General features: G+C 37.6%; 1 protein-coding gene across 7 annotated transcripts in view; it reads right to left on the bottom strand.

The window, feature by feature from the left end:
* The window catches only part of LOC101697194 (putative C-mannosyltransferase DPY19L2), a 69,626-nt gene that overhangs the window by 39,180 nt on the left and 11,379 nt on the right, over positions 1-19,067 (bottom strand). For all 7 annotated transcript variants that reach the window (XM_013070401.3, XM_021254600.2, XM_021254595.2 and 4 more), the window contains 6 exons: positions 18,297-18,434; positions 10,770-10,890; positions 8,769-8,862; positions 4,595-4,652; positions 2,491-2,582; positions 150-249 (listed from right to left, as the gene is read on the bottom strand). In XM_013070401.3, the coding sequence (XP_012925855.2) occupies positions 150-249; positions 2,491-2,582; positions 4,595-4,652; positions 8,769-8,862; positions 10,770-10,890; positions 18,297-18,434 (603 nt within the window). The remainder of the gene's footprint in view (positions 1-149; positions 250-2,490; positions 2,583-4,594; positions 4,653-8,768; positions 8,863-10,769; positions 10,891-18,296; positions 18,435-19,067) is intronic.

Here is a 19,067-nt window from a genome sequence, read left to right as displayed (position 1 = left end):
TATATTTTTAAATCACATTTGTGTAATCTTTATAATTATTCCACATTTTGGAAATCTTTTAGGGCATAAATGTAATCACATTTTAAAAATTTTATAGAAATACCAAGAACATAGTGCATCCAACTTAAATTAGTTTAAAAGCATCTTACCTGTGTAAAAAGTATAAACTGAGCAAACTGCCAGGGAAGCATAAAAGCAACATTGGCAAGACAGAGGCCAATGTAATGTCTTCTATAATTGTTGGAGGACCTTAGGAAAGAGAAGTGGGATCAGTAAATTTTGTCATGAAGACAGCAACTTGCTAAAAAAAGAAGATCACTTGCAGAATGACAAAACTTAAATGATCCTCTTACCTTTGATATAATACAACAAAACATAGTTAACCTTAAAAATCAGTTTATCAAAAAACCCCAAAAATTAGCACTTCAGAAATAATAATGTATAATTTATCATTAAGTGCTTTAAATATAAAAGGCCTAAGCAGCCAATAAAGAGGTTACTTTAGAACCTTAAAAATAAACAAATAAATATAGAAGTCTATTTCCCTGTAAATATGCATTCAAAATTAAATACACCAGCAGACGGCCAGAAGAAAATAGGACAGGAGAGTGACCCTGCGTACCTCCAGATTATTCCCTATACATAGCTACAGTTTTCATATACCATCAATTTTACGTTTCAGAAAAGAGTGAGGAAAAGTATAAGTGCTGGTGAAGAAATAAGTTAACAACTGTGGAAAAATTTAAGGAAAAATTTAAGACAACAAATTAAAAACTAATTCTAGAATAGAGCTGAATTATTGCAGTTGAAGTTTAAAGTGTCCGTTCAGCAATACTAAAGCATACAGTAACTAACACCTCTTATTATAGAGGAGCTTAGGGTCTTTTAGAAGACTAAAAAAGAAATGCAAGTGTTTTTTGTAAATAAATGAAACATCGCTTCTTGGCCTTTTGGCTAAGATCAAGTGTAAATAAATGAAACAGCAACTGTTGTTTTGATAAAAGTTGTATTGGGTTTTTCACAAGTAATATTTTCGTAGATAAATTTTCAAAAGCAAAAACTTAAATATTCATATTGTTTAGTAACGTTATCACAAAATATTCATTAAGCACTTGCTAATCTTGTATTTGATCAAACAAAAATTACTTTTGACTAAGATGAAGAGTATAGCATGTGCCCTCATGGATGCAATCCTAAATGTTCTAAATAGCACACTGCATTCTATGAAACCCCTGCCTGTCCAGATTGATATCACCTCAATCAACCAAACAACCAAACAACCAACCAATCAACAATCAATCAAAATGCCATCTTCCTAGTAATCAAACTGGGAATGAAGGGAGAGGGGTGGGAATGAGCACCTTTCTTCACCACACTCACTCAGAGGAGGCCGTGTGCTGAACAAACATAGAAATCTGGACAGGGAGCAGATGCCCAAAACTAAATGCAGCCCCCAAATAAGCTCGCCAGGCAGGTAACACATCACGAGTTAGCCTGCTCCTCTCTAAGGCTTGTGGCCTCCCCAGGATGCAGAACTGACCTCCATTTAATTAACTACCACTGGAGCACCTTAAATGTTCACACACGAGGGTGCTAAGTGCACAGTGGTTAGAGATAAGTAGGGCATGGTCTCTGTTTCCCGTGGGGTATTTTAAATAGATGCAAATACAGATGTAGACATTTCTGTACTTAGGCATGATTCACAAGTTTACAGTTGAAAGAAAGGAGGGAGGAAGAAAACCAGAAAGACATGTACACAAATGATTTTCACAGAAGGTGGGATCTGCCTTGGCAGATCAGATGAAATGTGATGAGTGCCCTAGGATTTTGGAGAAGACACTGATCATTACTTCATTCAGTGTGAGATCTCACTAACATTCTATGAAACTTACTTCTATCATAAAGTTATTTATAGTATTTTATTTTGTTTTTCAGACTTAAGTTTCTGAAATGCTTATAAACTTAATTCCAGCCCCCCCAAAATGTATCCAAGTAAAACAGTCCAGATAAAACTGGCTGAACTGGTAGAAGCATCATTCAAAAATGAATTTACACTCTGTCTGTCTGTCTGTCTATCTATCTATCTATCTATCTATCTATCCAAGTATTTTCCAAATTCTTTTGGACACAGAACACTTTTTTTTCATGGCATATATATGAATGCTCCATCAAAACACAGTGTGGAAGACAATGAGCACATAAACTTTGAACAAAAAATAATTATTTTTCAAAAGCTATTGAATCCTTGCAATTATATGAACACAAATATTTTGATTTATTACAATATAGTCATATAAAACTTGTAGCCTGAACACTTAAATGGAGATCAAATTTACATAGTAATTTGTAGATTACCTTAACTCTATGCTCAGCTTATTTTTAAAATAACTAAAACCTATAGGCTAAATATGGCAATTATAACAGGTTGATGCAAATTTTAAGAAACTTAACTTGTAATTTACTTAGCTGTGTTTTATAAATAAAAACTACCTGAGAATCATGGTCAGAATATACATCTGAAGCACCAGGAACGGACATGCAAAGCTCTCACGCAGAGGTGGCGCCCACATCACACGGGTGGCCTGAGATGAATGAAAGTCTGGGTTCACATCAGGTCCACGACAGCAAACATCATTCGCCTAACACCAGGGTTGGCTTCCTCCGGGAACTTTAACCCCAGGCCTGCTCAGTCCTACTTCTGAAAGCCAGGCAAAGCTTCTCCGTTCTGGAGCTCCTCACATGGGACCACTGAGTAGAGCGACCAACTTCAAGCTCAGAACAAGTGCCAGCTCTGTGGGACCAAGCACAGCAAGCCCCAGCGACACCCAAGAAGGCTGATGAGGATTGTGAGGATTCCTGGGCCAGATCCACAGTCCAGCCCCACAGATGTGACCCAGATAGCTGGGCCTTGACCTCCAGACCTGTCCACAACACTGCTCGAACAGGTGTCACCCGGGGCATTCGGAACACCGAGTTTACATGTAGCAAGTCCAGGTGGCACAAGTAGTCAAGATGCCCCGATTGTGTGCGATACATCCTTAAGAGTTAACTGTAAATGTGAAAGGCCACTGGAAGTAATGAGAATTACTAATGTGAGGCACACCATGTAAGTAATGTGATGGGTAGAATGTAAGTATTAAATATTCATGTGTACTTTAAGACAATTTCTTTTTCTTTTTTTGGTACCAGGGATTGAACTCGGGACCTAGTGCTTGCTAGGCAGGCGATGGAACCACTGAGCTAAATCCCCAGTCCCTAAGACAATTTCTAAAACATACAGGTCAGAGTTTGATAAAAATTTTGCATCAAAATTCTCTAATTTAAAATCTTATCACAGTACTCTGCAACCGTCTTTCAAAAGTTACTATTCTAAGACACTCAAACTGTAAACCTTGGAAGATGAATTACAATTGTATAAAAAGTTAATTCATACCACTCGTAGTCTAACATACTCAGAAACAAAGCTTTTTCTTTATGTCAACGGATTATTTAATGACAAGGTATTTGTTTGCTTTAGGTTGAAATAATGTATCGAAAGCATTTTAAGCATAGTTTTTGTTATTCCCTTACCTAACTGACTTAAGACTTAACCCACTAGCAACGCATAAAGACTTCTACCCTACATAACCCGCGGCATTACACAGTACATATTCCGCTTCCGAGAGGCAGCAGTCGGACTCTCTCTCACTGCCAAATCCTCAGGATCTCACAATGATCCATTCTATTCTCCGTGAGTTTCTATGAGCTCTTTTTGGTGAACTATGTTCCTTTGGGATGAATTAGTAAGGAAATCTCTACTTTGAATTCAGCATTTTGTGTCAAGATGACACAGAAGCAAGGTGCTGGGTGGCAAAGCCTCGGCCTGGTACCCATGGTCAGGCTCCAGGGCGGCTTCCAACCTGGGAGAAGTGCAAGTGCACAAAGTCTCATCTGAGCAAGATGAGCACATTCTAGAGATCTGCTGCACAGGGTTTTGTTAATACTCTATTACAGTGTTGTAAATTGTTAAGAGGGCAGATATTATGTTAAGTGCTCTTACCACAATACAAAAAGTGAAATATACATCAAACATGGTGGCACACTCCTGTAATCTCAGCACTCTGGGAGGCCGAGGCAGGAGGATCACAAGTTTGAGCCCAGCCTAGGGATATATAACTCAGTGTGCAGGCCCTGGGTTCAATCCCCAGTGTTGGGGGAGAAGGGAACCTCAGCTTCATCAAGTAGAGAATGGGAAATCCTGGGTAAATAATCTAAGCTCTGTAAAACTCTGTGTCAGAATGTACATGGTAAGGATAGCAACCACCTCCAACAGAATTTGCTAGGAATAAACGCAAGAATGGAAAGTGTCTGACTCATGAAGTACAGTACTTCCTTTGTTTTACAGAACACATGTATGTGTAAGCACTCACTAAAGACCAGGTGAGATATTTCATATATTTTAACTCCTAATGATTTAAAAATTTAGATCAACACAATTAAAATACCAACTTACAACATAAGGTTCTACCAAATATTGCCAACTCACAATTAATATGCAACTATATATTGTTTTAATGATTATATTTCCTTAAAAATTATTTCCCAGAAAACAAACCTCTCCATGGTTGAAAAAGTAGCACAGTACTGTAATTAGACCTCCTAATTGAGACTCACTGTAGAAAAAAAAAAGAAAGTAGGAAATCACAATTCATGTAAAATAAGATGAAATTTTCAAAAAATGTTCTCAATTTAAAATTATTTTTAATAATTTTAAAGTAAAGTAAAAATGGCAAAAGTACCTATGTAGTCATTGTTTTAATCCTGAAAATACAAGCATACAAATTGTACATATAATATAGTCTACATTTTATAATTTATTATATTTAAAATATCTTCTAAATAAAATACATAATTTGTGAACATAGAATAATTTTTAACAAACCAGGCATGGCGGTGACATCTATAATCCAAGCACTCTGCAAAGGTGAGGCGGAGGATTGCAGATTTGAACTTGGTCTGGGTTCAAGCCTCAGTATAAAAAATATTCTTTTAAGCCAACAGACTAGCACTTAAATCTGTGCCACATTCTTTGAATAATCTAAATGGAGGCAATTTTGCCTTTTGAAAGTGAGTTTAAGTGACTGAGAGAGAGACACAGTCTACCAGTTTTGTTTAACAGTCACAGAATTAAGTAACTATACATATTCTTTTGTTGAGTTGGAAGGAAGCAGTAATGTACGAGGCAACCAATAACCATCAGAGAGTGAGAAGCATTTCCTAGCTGCCTTGTCATGGCTGTGTGTGGTCACCACATCCCATCCCAGCTACATACGTGGAAGACGGTAAGTACTGGGTGGATGAATGAAGAAAGGAAGAAGTTCATAAAAGCAAGCAGAGGAAAGTGACTGGGAAGTGGGTGACCATAAACGGACTCTCGCTAAAGGAAATTCAGGGGTTGTACAGCAAAAAGGAAGAGGGCTGGGGATTTGGCTCAGTGGTTTCACCACCTTCTGCGCAAGAGCAAGGACCCGAGTTCGATCCCCGGTATCAAAAAATGAAAAAAATTTAAAAAGGAAGAGATTGAAAGAAGGAAGCGTGAGAAGCAAGGACAGGCTGTGCACACAGAACTCTGAACACGTGAACATGTGGATGAAATGAAACATGACAACCCCCACAATACTATTAATAATACTGGCTGCTGTGGAGGGGTAACAGGAATACCGACTGTGGTACTAACATGTAAGACGTGACAGGTGTTTCAGGAGAGCACTCTACAGTTCTGTGTACTGATCAGAAGAAGGGAAAGATATGGATTCATTTCAGATTTAACCAAGTTAAATGTGCATTTTATGGTTAGTCACCCAAGGGACAGAAACAGAGTGCCTACATTCCAAGGTAGTGCCCCAATTTGTATTTCTTCTGTTTCTCTCACATACTTTAGTTTGTAATCTCTTCAGAGTTTTGGTGACATTTTTATAGTTCATATTGGTTACATCCACATATCCTTCTTAAAGAATGGAGACTGCTAATGTATCTGATATTCCTGAACTGTGTAACCAGTTTAGAGAGAGTGTGCACTCTTGGGTAGCCCTCCTAATGAAAAACACTGGTTTAAAAGTTTTAGTAACAGCTGTGTAGTGTTTTCCACATTAAAGAAGAAATTAGTACAAACTATTTTCAAAAGTAGAACATTTAAGCCTGACAAAACTTATCCCCAAGCTATCCTTCCAAAGTCTCCTATATGGCACACAGAGAAGTATATAAAATCTCTTGTTTATAGAACAATTATGAATGGAACATCCATGTGGTCAAATAGAGAAATGACTCCACCCTGAGTCCCCATTGGATACTCCTGAGACAGCTGTTATCTTGATTCTGAGATTATCAATGTACAGGTCCAACACCATTCATGAAAATCCTATCTTTACCCACCAGTCTGCAATATCTGCTCTGTCATACATGAAGCGTCTTTAAATGTACATTTCTGTGTCTGGCCTCTACTCTATTCCTGTGATCCATCTGTCTAGCATGCTGTCTTATTTACATTAGCGTCATGATACAACAATAATTGAGAAATCAAGTTTTATCTTTTTCAAAAATGTTCTAACTATATCTGGCTCTTTGCATTTCTAAGTAACTTTAAAATCAGCTAATAGGGGTCAACAAAATTATGACAGCATGTTGACTGATACAGCATTGAATTTGTAAATCAGTTTGGATGATTGTCATCTTCCAATCCTTTAACATGGTATATCTCTCCATTTATTTTGATTTTCTTAAATGCATCTCAATAAACTTTTAACAGTTTTCTCATAAAGGTCATATCTATCTTTTGTTAGATTTATTCTTAGGAACTTGATGATTTTAATGCTATTCTAAATAGCGTCTTTTTAAAATTTCATTTTTTGATGCTAGCACAGGAATTTATAATTTTGTATATGAATTTTTTATGTTAAGGTATCATAAATTTTCTGTTTCAAATGCTTTATTTATAATTGTTTTTATTTTCTACAAACACAACAATGTGAACTACTTTTGAAAAAAATTTACTTTTTTGTCAAGTTTTCCAAGCCTTATATTTTTTCAAATCTTCTGTTCTGGATAGGATACCTGTTACAACATTAAATATATCACTAACTTTCACTAATTCTATGCCAAAAACCACCCGAAAACAAAGAGTGTATACTGATAGGCCTGACCGCTCTCTTTGTCCCCGACTGTCCGAGTTCCCAGAGCAACTGGCTGAGCCCCGAGAACAATCGCAGTCAGTCCCCGCATCCTGTAGCCACCCCATGTGTTCTGCTAGGACACGCACACCCGCTCCACCTGCCAGGTCACAGCGCACCCAGAGGAGAACACGAGCTGTTGCTGGGGCCGTGTACTGGGCTATTCTCCCTCCCTCAATCTCATGCCCGCCCCTTCGCCTCACTCTGCCTTACCCCATGCCACCAACTCCCAGCCCTATCCAGAAAAGACTCAGCCCAATAAACTCGGCTCCGACTCTCTTTGGAGTCACTCCAGGAGGTCCCGCCCAGAACCTCAAAGTCAGGCTGGCTGTGTTCTTTATTGGGTTGTCACTGTTTACCTAACATATATAATCTCTATACTGACATACACCCCATGAACATTCAGTAAATATTTGTAGGACAATTAAATCTAGATTTCTAACTTTAAATGTTTTGAATTTCATGAATAACATTGTAAAGAAAGCTGATGACTTTACTTAGGAATATATTTCAGTGAAAGAAACAAAAAAATCTGACAAAAGTGGCCTGAACAGTATGGATGTTTATTATATCATTCAACAGAAAAATAAAATAAAATAAAAGGTAAGTGTCTATTGGTACTGGTTTAGTAGTATGTTAGGCCAGATATGTCTGGTATTTCTATAGACTTTCCCTCATGGCCACAAGATGACTGCTGTGGCTCCAGGAGTCACATCTATCCACATCCATCTTTTTTTTCTTGGTACCAAGAATCTAACTTGGGACCTTGTGTTTACAAAGCAGGCAGCGGAATCACTGAGCTAAATCCCTGGCTCCAGGAGTCACATCTAAGTAAAAGCAGAAGGAATACAGGAGGGACAGCTGCATACATCATTTTGTGAGAAAGGCAAATACTTTCTGAGGTCCCTTATTTGTCACTGGCAAAAGCTAGCTCATAGAGCTCTTCCAAAGAGCAGTGAAGACTGGGACCAAAACATACGATTGTCCCAATTTAACTTCAACTTACCGTCTGAAATGGGGCACACTGTTCCTCTAAAGTTGTGGTGCTGTTATCAAAAAAGCCAGACTAACAAGTATGAGTGTCTGCTATAAGTGATGTATCTCTTTTTACAGATTTCTTAATCCCACATTTACAGAGAATAAAATGGGAATAAATTAATGCTAACCAGAGATCCCTCTAATGTAATAACTTTAGATGGGAAGAGGGGTATTTTCATTAAAATCTTGGCAGAGAAATCTTAGCTAAAAAATATTGCCACAAAGATAAAAGGGAGGCCTTATTTTAGGTATTCTTTGTTTTGTTTTTGTTTTTTTGGTACCGGGGATCGAACTGAGGACCTTGTGCTTGCAAGGCAGGTGCCAGAACCACTGAGCTAAATCCCTGGCCCTATTTAAGGTATTCTTTTAGTGACATTCCCAGTTTTTGGTTGCATGACATTGGTTAAGGATCTGAAAAATCAAACAAATCTACAAATGTTGCTATGATTAATTAATCTTATTAATTCCCCTTTTAATGTAATCAACAATTATCAGCCAGTGGTTATAAGCTCAGTCAGTTCTTACCTCAGGTATGCAGCATAGATGAAGAGCAATCCCATCATGAGACCATTTAAGATAAAAATCACCCCCACATAAAAGTAAGCAGGGTCTCCAAATCCTTTGAAAAGACACAGATTATTCAGCATTTAGTGAACTAATGGCTACAGAGTAAGGAGCGTAATTCTCTCGGTGCTTTTTACTCAAAAGCTCGTGAATGTGCTGAAAGCATTTGATTTCAGATTGATGCTCTAATAGTTGCAGTAATCTTTAGCATAAATAAGGTGTGTGTGTGAGGGGGGTCTGTTGTTGTGGATAAAACCCTGGGCTTTGTGCATTGCAGGCAAGGGCTGTACCATGGAGCTACATCTCCAGCCCCTATAGTGCATTATCTAGTTACATTTATAAGTTCCTCTAATAAACTATTCTTATACTGAGATCATTGTTGGGACTTTTCATTAATAAAGATGCTGCTATCGCTCAGTGTTTGGAACTTAACTGTAGAGCCATTTGATGACTTCCAAGAGAAAGCCATTGCATTATTTTTTATCTTTTCTAGGCTCTGGGATGAATAATATAAAGTCTCTGACTTCAAAGAGCAGCCTTTAGTCCAAAAGAGATAATCCAGTTATTTGTTCCATTATTACTGAGAGCTAGAATTTTAATATATCCCACAAATAAGATTGTGTGTATAGTAGTTATTTGTTTTATAATCATCACTTCACATAATTCTCAAAGTTGATGAGATTAATTGACACGAAAGTATTTTTATGGTTGAGAAAACAAATAGAGAACTTAAATAACCTGCAAAAAGTTTCTCATATCTAACTGGCTGGAACCAAGACCTGAAGGCTGGCCCTGTGACCCTCCTGCCTCCCTGGCCACTCCTTCCAGTCTGTCCTATAACCTCGCTTGTTTATGCAACCTCCCTTCAACACTGGCTCTCCCTAGCCTCTGTCACTTGCTCTCTTTTCAGTCTCCAAGAGGATAAGGACCATGTCCACTGGGCCACTGCTACATTCTAACTGCCAAATTCTAACTTGTCACTTATTGGGAACTTAGGAAGTACCATATATGTCCCTTTAGAAAGTGATGCTTTCATCTCTCAGAAAAGGCTATACCTTCTGGCTGACCAGGTCATTACCAACTCTCAATTTACAACGTATTTTCTCCATTCCTTTATGTTGTAAACAAATAAACAAAAAGTCTAATTGTCCCTAAAATATCTTCCGTCAGTGTTATTTTTAGATTTTATAAAGATCACCTAAGGGAATCAGTAAAGATACAAGGGATATATATATTTAGTTTATATTTTCAAAGTTGGATGTTCTTATAAGCAAATCCATAAAAACATATTTATAAAATATAGTAAATAGTCATGTTGTGGAAAGTGGAAGAAATAAAGCAACAACTGTGTAAATGCTATGCAGGCAGAAATATGTGACATAGGAGACAACAACGTCCTTGGGTCGCCAAAGTGCCGAACTGCACACATTTTAAATAGCAGTGACCACTGCATGTCCTGGAGAACTGTTACAGAATTCCAAAAGTGGTTATTTGACAAAGACACTAATGTGGATGATACATAGGAAGAGTCTAGTTAAATTACCCACCAGACTGTGATTATGCAGCAATGTTGCCACTATAACCTGAATCCGAGTTTTCAATATGTTTATGCTACTTCATTAACACACTATCACAGGTATATATTTGACTAATTGATCCCCAACATTTATATATTGAAGTCACTCAAAACATCTCTTATTTGTATTATCTCATTCTGATATGGAAGACTTTTACTCAGGTTTGCTTGATACTGGGCTAAGTTAATAGACAAATTAAATTCCAATTTTATATTCAAGTTAGCAACTATAGAGCCTTCTCAGAAAACTGAAGTGTAAAATAATCACTGAGACAAGTCATTTCTAGTATGGCTTAAAGGAAAAACTGAGTCACAGCTGTTTGCGGTGATTCTTGTATTTATGAAGCCCTAAGGACAGCTATAGCAGGTTGGAGGAAGATACAGACCTTCACAGCTTTCAACTTCACTAGGAAATCCCACTCTGGTGACATTCCAGCAGGTCTTAGTTTCCACCTCAAATAAATTCATTATTCCTGTGAATGTGCGATACCAGAAAGCTAGGACTACCTACAAAAGATAAAACAAAGATATAACAGAAGAAAATATATTCTCATCATAATGATTTTTCCAAAATACCATTTTATGATGATTGTCTTTGACATTACAAACTTTGGCAAATTTATTTAAATATCATTTGGGAAATAATCATTTAAAATTATATACACATATATATATACAAAGTAATATTTATATATGTAGTAATCAACTCTGTAGTATAAATAACTAAAAGCTAAACATTAAGTCAGGCACAGTGGCACATACTAGTAATCCTAGCACTTTGAGAGCCTCACACAGGAGGAATATGACTTTGAACACAGGCTGGGGAACTTAATGACCTAGAAATATCCTGTTTCCATACAAAAGATTAAAAAGGCCTGGGAGGAACTCTGGGTTCAATCCTTAGGCCTGAAAAAAAAAGACCTCATAAAAGCATATAATTAAAATATGATGGTAATGAATGCAAAAGTATGAAAATTTGTAGGAACATTTGATAACACTTCATTTAGATTGTGGAACTTATTTCTTCATTAAAATACATTATTTTAAAAACTAGAATGAAATGGAACAATAGTTCCTGTGTCCATTTAAAGATCAAGCAGAAGACTTAATTAATAAATTCTTCCCAATCTGCAATAATCCATTTTTGAAAGAACAAAGACAAGGGGGAAACAAACAACAGAAAAAAATTACAAACAAAATGCTTGCATCTGAGAGATTTTTAAAAAACTACTTAACTGAATTTTGATGATAATGTGAGATCACTGGGGAAAAACATAAAAAAATAAAGAATTGGAAAGGGAAAGTGAGAAGCACCCAGAGATAACACCTTTAACGTTTGGGTCGGCATCCTTTTGGTTACCTTCCTGGGCATTTGAAGCATGCAGTTAAGAGTACCTGTATCATATAAGGAGATTGAGATCATACTTTAGATAGTAATAGAATATACATCACGAAGCGACAGCATAAATATCTCCATGTCCAGTAAGTGTAGATTTACTATCTTATCATTTTATCTTTAAAAACTCAACATTTTGCTAAAATTTATCACATCATTCCTAGTCTTGTGCATTTCTCACACATACACAAAGGTAATGTATTAAAATGTGCACTAAATCTGGAATTCTATTCCTTTCTGGGATGCACTCCTCCTACACAGCAGGGAAAGCAGGGCTTTCATGTCAGATCTTAAGTGAAATCCTGAATTGTACCAGTTACTATTTCTTTGGCCTCAAGGAATACTTCAGCCATGGTGCCTCATGTGCAAGAGGGAGAGGAGATGAGGGTTTGCATAGAAAATGCTTCCAGGTATGGTGGCATATGACAATAATCCAGCATTCTGGAGGCTGAGGCCTAGGACTGCTGTAACTTCAAGGACAGCCTGGGCTACATAGTCATTTCAAGACCAGCCTGAATTACAGAATGAGACCTTGTCTCAAACAAACAAACAAACAAACAAACAACAATAAAAATGTTGGCACATGGCAAGCAATAAATACTTTTACCTTTTCAAAACATTGATCTAAACTTAAGTTTTTAGCTTCATGTGAGAAATTAATCTCACAAGTGCAAGAGGTAGGAATATACAACTGAACATTGTTGAGTGGCAATAAATCTAGGTGGCAATAAATCTAGGTGGCAATAAATCTAGGTCTCAATACTGTGTTTGCAAAACATGAAAATAAGACTCAGAAAACAAGGCTTGTTACCTGTCCACTATAATGCTATCAACTTTTAGAAACAGTTGTAATATAATAGTTACTATTTCATAACATCAAAGACAAAATTAAAATATTTCTTAATTATCAAATATTGTTAAATAAGTAAAAAGAAAAAAGTAGTTAAGGTCTCTAAGATTATGGTTTAGGAAATCAATGCATAATAAATTGAAAGAGCTAAAGATAAAAATAATAATTATTGAATACTGGAACAAATCCTCCTCTTACATATGCAGAGTAAGTCCACATTAACTTAAGTTGGAGGTATAAGAAACAGGTTTCTTGTCTGATTCTTATGTTAACCATAGACAGATAACCGTAAGAGGGAATAAGATCAGAACAGTGCCTCTGAAGAGTAAAGCAGGATAGAGAGAAACTTGATACAGAAACCGCTTGTATCACCCTAGGCAGACTGTGCAATTGTTGCTATTACAAGTGATATTTTAAAACACACAAATCTGGGGAACCTCCAAATATTTGAAAATTAAACAATATAGTTCTAAATACACAATGGACCCAAGAAAAATAACGTGGGAAATTAGAAAATAATTTGAACTGAAGGAAAATGAAAAATATATATGAATACTTAATGCCAATATTTACTTTTGAGGCAATGGAATATATATTCTTTTTCCTATCACTCCCTCCAAGTACAAGTAAAAACCCTATGTTTTTGTTTTGTTTTGTTTTGTTTGGTACTGGGATCTAACTTGGGACCTTACCCTTGTGAGGCAGGTGGGGGCACCACTGAGCTAATCCCTGGACTGAAAATCCTGTGTATTATATATAAATCAAGCATAAGATGACTCTTGGAAAGTGGAGAGGAGGAAGCAGACATGGAACCCAAAGACCGGCATGGTTACAAGTTCCCGGGCTCCCTTTTCTGCCTCATTTTCTCAGACTTGGAGTCCAAGAGCCTGGCCGTCCACTAACACCAGTGGGCCTTGCAGTGGTCTGAATGTGCTCCATGCAGAACTCAGGTGCTACACTTAGTGGCCAGTGTGACAGCACTAAGACAGGGGACTTGAAGACTACTCTTTCATGAACGGGATTAGGGCCTCTACAAAACAGGCTTCATCAGGGCTCCCCTTCTGCCTTCTGCCACCAGAAGACGGTGCCCCTTGAACCCAGGGGATGCAACATCACATCCAGGGGTCATCTTGACAGGGGACAGCAGTCTCACCAGACCATGAGCCTGCTAGGGCCTTGATCCTGGACTTCTCAGCATCCAGAATTTTCCTTTCCTTGGGCTAAGCCTTTATTGTGGGGGTTTGTGTTCAACTAGTCCAGGAGATGGGCTGGGTTTGAGCCTGTTGTTGCTATGATTCCCAGAGCTGGAGTTTGTTGTTGCTGTGGAGACCAGGGATTTCAAGTTACTCTTGTGTTATTCTGTCTTTAGCTTGGTTTTGGGTTTTCTCTTTGTGCTGCTCTTTAGAAAGAAACTGTTAATTGTAAGTCACCCAATATGGACTGTGGCATACCTCAGTGGTAGAGCATGTGCCTAGTACCAAAAAACAAAACCTTGCCCAGCCCTATTCCACTATGATATTCTTATTGACAGCTCATTAATGCAGTAGTTGCAGTGTGAGTGAGAGGTTGTGGTCTCAAGCAGGTACAGTGAACTGGGGTCTTGCAGGTGTGACTCACAGGTGGTCCTGCCCCTTGTCCAGGAACACACTTGCTTTTGAACTTACTCTTTTTCTGCGTGTTCTCTTCTACCAGCTGCACTGAGCACTCACCAGTGTCCTCAAACTATAGCTTTGATACTTTCTCCCTGCAGATCATGGTGTTTTTTAATTAGGAGACTGGGGACATGGGTTTGATGGGGTGTGGACCATTTTGCTCTTCCTCCCTTTCTAGCACAGGGAAAGCATTCTTTACATACTTCTCCCTTCCACCAAGAGAGCCTGTGACCTGCAGGCCTTTGCATCTCACACTGAGCCTTTAGCAGTTCATTAAAACTGCCTAGTTTAATCTTCCTGCTGGTTAATATATCACTGGGCAGCAACTATCCTAGTTGTGAGTGCTCAGGCCTAATTTCTCTTTCCAGGCACCCAATTTTTTGTTGATTGTTGCTTTGTGACCTCAGTTCTTTTCTTGTGTAGAGATGAGAGTGTCACTCTTTCCAGCTCTGCTTATCTCCAAACCAGAAGAAAGAATAGTTCTTTTTACACTACACAGATCAGCCCTTCTTCTCTGACATGTATTACAAACATTTCCTCCCATTTTTCAGTTGTCTTCTGATTTTGCTGATGGGTTCCTCACTCTGCCCTGCTCAACCTGTCCCACAGGAGCTCTGGCCTAGGCCCTTCCCTCATGCTTGCTTCTGCCAAGTCAAACTGGTATTTATTTCCCTGGTGGCCCTGCGTGGCACAGTGTGCTCCCTTCCCCACGGAAAATAAGTAACAACTGACCCCTCTGTGCCACCATTCAGGCAACTGTATAAATCAGGAAGGACCTGGCACAGAACAACTCTGTGATTCTATCTGTATAAAATTCTGCAACATGCGAACTGGAGGATAGTGACGGAAAGCAGAGTGGTGGTTTCCCGGGGATGGGATGTGGCAGAGGGGAGCAGGAAGAAGAGATTCCATGGAGTGCAAGGGAACTCCAGGTATGAAGAACAAGCCAAGTCTGGGTTGCAGTACAGCTTCACAGGTCGGGGCTGGGGCCAAATCGTATCAAACCGTATACTTCATCCACGACCAGCTATGGTAAGCCAATTATACCCCAATAAAGCTGTTTTAAAATGTTTTCAAGTATATGGATTGGAAACTAAGGAGTAAAACTGTCTTTGTTTATGGGCAATATCATCATATAAAAAAAGAATCTACTAAAAAGCTATTTAAACCACTGAATCAGTTTGTCAGGATGCAGGTACAAAGCGAATATTCAAAACCAACTATACTGTACAAAAACAACAGGAAAGGAAACATAAAAATGTTTTGAAATAATACCATTTATAAAGTATTTTTTAAGTACTTAGGGATAACTGTACATTGAAAAATACAAAACACTGATGAGAAAAATTAAAACAATCAACAAAATGAAGATCTGTATCATGATCACAGACTGTAAAGTTTAATATCATTAAGATGTCAAATCTTCCTAAATACATTTATAAATTCAAGGTAGTCTAAAGATGCTAGCAAAGTTTTTTGGAGAAACTGAGAATCTGACTCTCATATGTATATAAAAATGCAATTTTGAGAAGGAAAAACAAAATTGGAAAACTACTTTCCTTCAAAATCTACATTAATAAAGAAGGCACAGTTTGTGCATCAATACAGACATACAGATTACTAGAACAATATAGAGTCCTGAAATGGATCCATGCATAATACGGTCAATCAATTTTCAACAAATGTGCCAAGACAGTGCAAAGGAGAAAAACAGTTACCATGATGGAACGCACAAGAACTTTTTGGCATTATGAAAATGCTTCGTAACTAGACTGTGGTGATGGTTATATACTGCCACACCCTTGTTACAACTCAAGAACTGCACACTCAAAATGAGTGCACTTTATTGCATGTAAGTTATACCTCAAGAGAGTTGAATGGGTAAAAAGAAAAAGATCAGAGTAAAAAGACATGCTCAATACAGATTACTAACGATAACTACACAAAGTATAGCAACTATGCTAACAAATCAATAAGAAGACTACTACTGAATAGATGACAAAAATTTATATAGGTTATTGGTAGAAAAAAATCCAAATTATCTACTCAACATGATGATATGTTTAGCTGCATGAATAATGAAGGAAATACAAACTAAAACAGAAAGCACATCCCAGCTGCCATTTCATGATTTCAGAACTAATAAGGAAATGAGAAAGGAGAATTCTCCTACACAGGAGTGTGGTTGCTGGAGACACCAATTTACCAACATCTGGCAAGGCTGACAAAGGCTCACGGTTCTGCACACAGCTGCACCTCTGGGTACTTGGCCTAGAGAAAATCCTGCCATGCACAGGATGAAGCACCTACAGGAGCCTACATTTAGAACTGTTGGTAATAGGAAGATTAGAAATCACTTGGTGTTTACAAATAGAGAAATATTGAAATAAAATTTGGAATTAATTAAATAGTTGAAAGACCATACATACACTGAGTTCAAAAATATGATGCTGAGGAAAATGTTGTAGAGGGGAATATTCAGTATGAGAGCATTTATGTGGACTTAAAACATGTAAAACCATGCTTGAAATGGATCAGATGAATCTGCTCATATTTGTAATAGGGATCTTATGGGAAGAGGAAAGAAGCGAATGGGTCTAGAAGCAAAACAGTGGTGATTTTGATGTTACTTAAATGTTTAAGTTATTTTAAAAATCTAGAGCCAAAATTACAAAAGATTAGCATTTTCTTATGCTAATACATAGTTAAGTATTACTCTGTAAATCTCTATAATCTTAAACATTGCAAAATAGAAATAACAAATTAAAAACCTATTAAATATGAAGAAAGGACTAAAAAATAGTAATTTTTAATCAAACTACCATACTCTGGGATAACTTGAAGCTCAAAATCAGCGTTTACCATCTCAAATTCAGTATTTATTTTAAAGAGTCTACAAATTTTTACTAAATCATAGTTGTTTTTCATGTCAAGAGCCATTCTACATAAATTTTTGGGAAAAATCACTTCATAATTAAAGTATAACTATAGTTGTCTAAAGCCCAATGTGGCCTTGCCCTGGAGCTAGCTACCGCACGCGGAAACAACTGTTTGTCTCCTCCAGTCACAGCTGAGGTCTCAATGGTCCCGTGATGCTATGGCGCTCAAGGGCAAGATTTCATCAGCTGAAGACATCCTGGTTCTTGGAGAACCGAGTAGTAATACAAAAAGAGAAAGGTCTCACCTGGGGAGGGACAAATTCCTTACCAGCTTAACTCATCCCGCCTGCTGTTGCAGGAATGCTGTCTTTCCACTCTCTTCAGCATGAGATCCCCATTGACATAGAATCACTGCTGCCTCCTAATTCACCCAATTATTGTGTGTACCCAATAAATGATGGCTAGCTTGGAGAATCCTTGTCTTTGCCCACTCTGAGGCAATGACCTCCCTGCCCCCATATACTTTGAAATTCCGCAAGTCTCTGTTGTCTAATTTTCTTTAGCCCTTGCCATTCAGATTCCCATAAAAGCCATACTAAATTTAAAAAATTTTAAGGCCAAGCACTAGAAGATACCCAGAGATTTCTGGCTATGTGACTAAATAAATCTTTTTTTCGTCCACCAGTGCATCAGATCAAACCTCTACCCCTGAGCTACACCTCCAGCCCTTAAACCTTCCTTCACTAATGAACTGTTGCTGTAGGCAGAGTCCTGCTCATCACTTCCCTGGCCCTTCATGCGGTCACCGTGCCCACCCACATGCTATCCAAGCCCCACCGACCCATGGAGAGCCCTCTCCAGCGCTCATGACTCACTTTCTCATTTGGCTGGTTTATTACCTGGCCACATCTCCCATACTACCCTTTATTCTTTAAGTTCACATGAACATTGCTACTGGGACCTTTGTATATTAAGAAAGGAACTTTCGATACTCTATTCAACTATACAAGGAAGTATAACTAATACAATCAACCTAATAGGTCCCCTCCCTTTTATTAGCATCATTATACTTAGTGCCTTTATCTGATTAAGAAAGAAGCACATTACAAGTACTATTTGACTCAAGTAGCACTCACCTCTGGATAAAGATGGAATCGTTTCACTGTATTAATTACAAGGGGATACTCAGTAAGCCTGTCATTCATAATCATCCACAGGCCTTCCAAAAATGAAGGTGCTTCAATAAGGGTCTTGAAATAAGAATAATAGAGTCCCTTTATAAAAAATAAGGCACATAAGGTCAATATAAATAAAACCTTAAAATATTCTGTTTCATTTTAAATTTTTTATTAGTACATGTTAATATTACAGAATGGTGGGGGTTGTTTTGGGATGTTGGTAGGTGCATTTAACATATCCCAATCACTTTCAACCCCACCCACACCCTTTCCCTTTCTACCCTCTCTGGGTGACGTCCTTCTTGATCTCCAAAAGTCCACCTCCTGCTTTCCTGCTGCCTCTCCTTTATTTATTTATTTAACTTCTCAAACGTGATATTTAACTTTCACTTAACATGATGGTTTCTAGTTCTATCCATTTCCTACAAATGACATGATTTCATTCTCTTTATCGCTGAGTAAAAAAAAATTTTATAACTTTTTAGAACATATTTTTTCTGAAAAAAAAAGAGATTAATAATAAGAATTCTTAATTACACCTCCATCTGCATTAGTGGGCACAGACAGCATGTATTTTCCGATTACCACTGAGCTATTCCTTCAATTTTTCTGTAAACTGGAAAATTTTCAAACTTTGAAATTTTCAGAGTCTGAAGATGATCAAATGTTTCCACAAGCTCTTCTTTTCCTTCCTCCCCTCCTTCTTTATTTCTTCTTTTGCTTTTTTGA

Source organism: Heterocephalus glaber, unplaced genomic scaffold (genome assembly GCF_053883595.1).
Source record: "Heterocephalus glaber isolate CG9 unplaced genomic scaffold, H.glaber_assembly_v1.0 deba00001610, whole genome shotgun sequence".
NCBI classification, from domain to species: Eukaryota; Metazoa; Chordata; class Mammalia; order Rodentia; family Bathyergidae; genus Heterocephalus; species Heterocephalus glaber.
This window is presented reverse-complemented; position numbering and strand designations above follow the sequence as displayed.